Source organism: Tachypleus tridentatus, chromosome 9, assembly GCF_004210375.1.
Source record: "Tachypleus tridentatus isolate NWPU-2018 chromosome 9, ASM421037v1, whole genome shotgun sequence".
Lineage (NCBI taxonomy): Eukaryota > Metazoa > Arthropoda > Merostomata > Xiphosura > Limulidae > Tachypleus > Tachypleus tridentatus.
Window position 1 is genome coordinate 31,971,882 of NC_134833.1, and position 6,237 is coordinate 31,978,118.

The window sequence follows — 6,237 nt, forward strand, 5'->3', positions numbered from 1 at the left end:
TACGCTTGTATTATAAATTTGTTTCTTTTTTCAGAGAAATATGGCCGATGTAAGCTCATTTACACTTGAAAAGCGTATTGTGACAAATACGTGGGTACATGAGCGCAAGAATACTGGTGACACCCTGAATACATAAGATATATGGATGCGCAGGAACTTACGGGCCACCCTGTATATTGGGTTTATTGAGATATGCAATACAAAATTATTCATTTTTAATAATATTAACTTTACTTCTTCTTTGTTTGACCCAATAGATGAACTCTAACTGTTCGTTCAATTACATACTTTACGTTTTCTTTAATAAATAATAGGAACTCTTGAAGTCAATTCAAATAATATAGTCAAGTTCCATAAACTTACTTATAGCTAGTTGTAAACATAACAACTGATAATGATAATCACATTAATACGGATAAAACAATACAAGTGACATAGATTAATACTAAGTTTCACAATTCTAATTGTAAACTAATACAACTCTAACTTTAACAACTAACCAGTGTTGTGCCTCCTTGTCTGTCAGAGGTACATAGATTGATGGAAGTTTAAATTACAAAATATAACTATAACAGAATGATTGTTCCTCGGAATGGCTGGATATGGTCATCTGAAGGTCGAACTTCGTAGCAATTAGTTTATGACATCGTCACAGTAAAATAGCCTAAATATTAACCATTTTTTTCTCTCCTATCATGATAAACATTCCGCAATAGTACATCATTCATTCATATATTACTATTTTAGACGGGCCCAAATGCGATATTCACTGTCTCTAGACAAATGGGTCGAATTCTACTTTGAGTTCTACTGAAATAATGTTGTAAGTTCAAGAATTTGTTTGTTTTTTACGTATGATGGAAATCACCTCGGAGAAGTCGATAAAACGTCTTTTTAAATTGCTGGTTTGCCATTGCGTAGCAGAAAGGGTTAACTGGGCTGTTAGCGTAGCACAGAAAGTAGGTGAAATAGAACAAGTGGTAATTAACACATCCAGCAATATCCGTACAAAACCCTTCCACCAGTGCACATATGTGGTATGGTGTCCAACACAACACAAAAGCGCCTAAAATAAAAGATATGGTCCTTAATGCTTTTTTTGCACGATTTTCGGATTTCGATTTTTGCCTTTTTTCTTTAACATTATGTTTTCCTTTCTTACGTTTCTTTGCTAAAGAGTTTACGAAAGCTTGCTTGAAGCGAGTAGCTGAGTAGTCTTTATTGGAAGAAGTCCCAGCTCGAGACTGGTCATGAGCTACGATTGGTTGCAGCTCATCAAGTTCAGCAACACGTGTCACTGTTTTGGAATCACACACGTGTTCATCCTTCATGCTCACGACGCTGTTTTTCTTCAACAATTGTTGAGCTTGAGTAACAGAAAAATCATAAAAAACTACTGGATCTGTGTTGACTGCTTTGTCTTTTGTACGAGGTTCAGGAGTGTCCTCTAATGGTGGTGGAGTCACTGAAGATAATGCCTCACTAGCAGGAGAAGGCATGACCACAGAACTCTCTTGGTCAATAAATTTCATATCATTGGTTTCCAAATGCTCCAATGGCTGCTCTTCCTTTACAGAAGCCAAATTTAATGTTTTAGGAGGATTCGGTCTCTCATTGATTCGGTCGTTTGACGAAATGGAATTTAATAATAAAACATTTTCTGTTGGCGTAGTTGTTTCTGAAGCCAAAGAAGATAGCTCATTTGCAGGACTCATGATGTTTTCAGTATCTAAAATACTTTGTTCTTTTAACGAATCCTTCACAGAATTCAAGGGAAGTTGTCTTGGCGGAGCCAAAGGTGGAGGAACTAGTTTAGGGATAGGTTCGTCTGAAACTGAAGATATGGTCAAGTCTGTATTTTTAGCAATGTTCAGCGCCACAGCCATGACAGAATGCTTACATTTGATCTTCTTCTCTGGGTTTGATGGTTTTTGATAACTTTCTTCGTCAGAGTCAAACATTGGACTGCTAGACCGGTCTGGATCAGAAGCATCCTTTTTGTCTGAAAAACTAGTGGTTTCTGTATTACCAGTCTTATTTGACGAGGTTTTCTGACTAGATGACGAGTCTCCACTACCATGTTTTGTAGTATGAAGGTTTGGGGGATTCAAGCGACTTATAGAAGCTACAGAAGTTATATTCCCTGACTGAACAGGTTTAGGTTTGTCCAGACTTAATAACGTACTTTGTGTCTTTGACATACCAATTGGTTTGTTCTCGTTTTGTGCTTTTCCCATGGCCACGAGACTTTGCATTTTCTTCTGTTTTGCTGCTGATCGTTTCTGCATGTCACTGGCTGTTTTGTATATTCCTCCATAAAGAACGAAGAGCACTACTAACGTGGCATAGAAATAACCGAAGATGAGAGAAGTGTTGAAGACTGGATCTTTGAGGAATTGAACTGCGCACTCTCCAGGGTTTAGGTCTCTGTAACCAATAAAATGCTCCCATCCCATGATGCTAATAAAGAAGACTAAAAAAGGGATAATCCAAGTGATTGCCACCATAAATATCACCTTATTTCTAGTACGCCAATTTCGATATTTGGCGGCTATTTTAACAGAGCAGTACCTATCAATAGTTATGAGAAGCACTGTATAAATAGACACCAAACAGACAGTGTGGTCTGTAGCTAGCCAGAGATCACAAGGAATGGGTCCAAGGTCCCATCGCCCTACCAGAACATACACAGCATAGAAGGGCATTGACACTATTCCGATTAAAAGGTCTGACATCGCTAAAGATACAATAAAGTAATTACTTGGCTGTCGAATGGCTCTTTCCACGGCAAAGGCCATTAATACCAGGATGTTGCCAGCAACTGTGAGTATTATACACAAACCAATGGAGATGGCAATAAATATTGTAAGCCATAAAGCATATGGTGAGACATAAGCATTTGAAGAAGACGTCGTGGTGTTGGTGGCGTTAACATAGGAAACTGTGTTGTTACCATCAGTTTGGTTGTAGCAACAGAATGTTAGTTCATCCTGAAATTCTTCACTAGCTTCCTCTAAAAATCCTTCGATTTCTGACAACGTAGAAAAAGTACTGGTCACCATGTTGGAAATGGAAGAAAAGTTTGTAACTACAGACGAACTAGTGCTAGTGGTCCTAACTGTAAAGTGGATTTTGTCTCCTTCTGCAAAGTCTGTCAGAGAAAAGCCGAAATCAGTTCCAGGTTGGGTCTCTGACCCACTTCCAGCAACAGCCGGATAGACAGGCATGGTTATCTTCAACCGTCAGTTGCTCTTCAAATCCCACAATACCAGTTTTAATTACGTCCTGTTTTCACGACGAGAAAGACATCTTAATCTGTAACGTAAAAGAAATATGCAGAAAGCATTAGAATATTTCATGTTCTTTTGTGGGCGAGTATATGAACATAAGTATTGTAAAATTGGTTCGTGTAGGCTAATTCAATAGAAAGCTATGAGATATGAATTATTAAAGCAGTTCGACTCCTGTTACTCCTGGTAAATAAAACAGACAAACTATACTTTTCTGAAGTATATTTGTGAAAAATCTTAATAAAGGATACAGCTAGTGCACAAATGTACATTATATGACACTCTTTACGGTTAAAATGGAATTTTAACCTCATATTTTGGAATTTGCAGCTTGCACGGCACTTATATGTGAAAATGGGTTAAACGATCAGATAGTAAGCTCTTAAAGTTTAAGTATAGACTACCTTAATTTTAACTGTCGACCAGCAGCGCATGCCTACCCTAAGGCTTTGTCCGGCTTTCAATATTAAATAACAAAACAGGCCATTATTTACAAGATGACCATAGCAGAAAGAGTACAGTATGTTAAGCAGTATCATGGCTTTGACGTAGAACTTTACGATCTACAGACCGACACATTACTCACTGTGCTATTAACGTAGAACTTTACGATCTACAGACCGACACATTACTCACTGTGCTATTGACGTAGAACTTTACGATCTACAGACCGACACATTACTCACTGTACTACTGTAACATAAAGCTGACATACATTGCTTCTGTTGTTACTATTCCTTTATGTTACTATGTTTTTAATCCATAAAGACTTTTTTAATTAGTTCCGATTTGTGAAGTGTATTCATAAGGATTTATGTTTACATCATTACTGTTTTAACTGTTTTTACAAGGATAAGTAAACAAGCACACTTTATCAACCTAACTTAAAGAAAGTAAAAGACATTAGAGGTTTACTTCATCAGACGACTGGCCTTGCAAGTTGAATAGGGCACTCGACTCGCGGGTTCGAATTTTCGTCCCACTAAACATGTTAGCCCTATCAGCCGTGGGGCGTTATAAAGTAACGATCAAAACCAATGTTCGCTGATAAGAGAGTAGTCCAAGAATTGGCGGTGGAGGCTTTAGTCATACATTGCTAAAGTGGAGTTTTGCATGAAATTAAAAAAAATGATAACTGACGAATCACAACACTTGACCAGATCCACGCTAAAAAACTTTTAAAGTTTCTTGTGTCAACTGTTGAATAAATTACGTTTTTTAAAATAAACTGTTAAAAGTTATGTGGTAATAAGACTTACTTCTAGTCTCATCTAATAAAACATTCGAATATGATTTACTATATCTGACGCTTTTGTTACAAATTATTAAAAAATTGTATTTCATTCAATAATTTGCTTCTTTATTGAATTTTGCGCAAAGCTACTCGAATGATCTCTGTGTTAAGCGTCTCTGATCTTGAAGTGATGAACTGGATTGACAGCACATAACCAACGACTTTCCACCCATCCATCATAAACACTTACCAACAAATAGTAGGATTGACCGACACACTTTAACTCAGCTACCGATAAGTTTGCGACTATGTACGACAACGGGATTTGAACTTGCGATCCGCAGACCATCTCGGACTTTTAAACAGTTAAAAAAGTGTCTTTGCGTATGTGGCAATTAATGCAACTGGTTGTTTTCAAACTTAGCAGTTGATGTGTAAAATTAAAGATGGATGAGTTGAAAACATCATACAATAATTAATAACAACATCTGCATTGTGGTGCCTCATGGCACAAATTATAGTAGGAAAACGAACTTGTCTTCTGCATGTTTTACCAACAATCCAGATTTGAGGGTTATAAGACACATTAACGAATTATTATTGACACAAAACTTACTGACACACCATATTAATAGAGTATCTTTGCTCTAAGTAAAAGAGAGTTAAATGCGATGATTTGTTTGCTTGTAACTAAAACACGAAGCTACACAATGGATTATCTGTGTTGTGACCACCACGGGTATCGAAACTCGATTTCTAACGCTATAAATCCACAGAACTATCTTTGTGCACTGAGGATTAAACGTGATGATTATCTTTACTTTAAGGTAAAACAAAAAAGACAGTGATTTATGGTATTTCCAAACAATTACATTGTCTTTTTATCAAAATTAAAAGCAATTGGTTTATCTAATGTATGAGTTTTTAGGCTCTGTCATTAGCCTAAAATCAAGATTACCGGACCACTATACTTGCCTATTTTTCACCAATTAGAAAGCTTAAAAAGTAGTCAGGGGAAAGAGACGTTCACAATCAGAGAACTTTGTTCTGTACATGCAACGTATTTTATTGTCCACATTATTCTTCATAGAGACGAAATTGAAATTTCCAGCTGTGTAAGAAAAAAACACACACTATACATTAGTTTTTTACCTGCATTTGCAATTTAACTCTGAAATAAAAAACAAAACAAAAACAGATATCTGTTAAGTTATATTTAAAATGATCATGATTTCCTAGATACGTACATATGTTTTATATGAAAAAATATGAAATTTTATGTCCGTTACGAAAGGTTGTGAACAGTCCTAACACGTTCTTTGGTTCTTTGTAGTCAATATTTTTCAACATAATTGAATCACTATCATATTAGAAACTTTATTATAACTTTCATTATAACGCAACCATATTACTAATACAGAAAGCTTGAGAGATATGAGGGATATTGCTGACCCTTCCAAATTGCTTCCAGTGGCACAGTAGTATATCTGTGGGCTTATACTGCTAGAAACCGGGTTTCGATATCAGTGGTGGGCAGAGCATAGGTAACCCATGTGTAGCTTTGTGCATAATAAGAAACAAACTTTCAAACTGGATAGCCCATCAAGTCACTTGTGTTTGATTAGCTCCTATCATCCACTATACATGGGAACTACACAATTTTTCCGAAGGAAAGAAATCTGTGTCTGGATTAGAATTGAACGAAAGACTCAA

General features: G+C 36.3%; 1 protein-coding gene across 1 annotated transcript; it reads right to left on the reverse strand.

Annotated features, from left to right (window-relative positions):
* Positions 1 to 552: 552 nt before the first annotated feature.
* LOC143227054 (muscarinic acetylcholine receptor gar-2-like) lies at positions 553 to 3,301 on the reverse strand. Its single transcript, XM_076458599.1, has one exon. The coding sequence runs from the start codon at positions 3,225 to 3,227 to the stop codon at positions 849 to 851; it is 2,379 nt and encodes a 792-aa protein (XP_076314714.1). The 5' UTR covers positions 3,228 to 3,301; the 3' UTR covers positions 553 to 848.
* Positions 3,302 to 6,237: the final 2,936 nt, after the last annotated feature.

What these genes read in the sequence shown, in the direction of transcription:
- LOC143227054 (XM_076458599.1), bottom strand. Translation starts at nt 3,227, where the DNA reads ATGCCTGTCTATCCGGCTGTTGCTGGAAGTGGGTCAGAGACCCAACCT.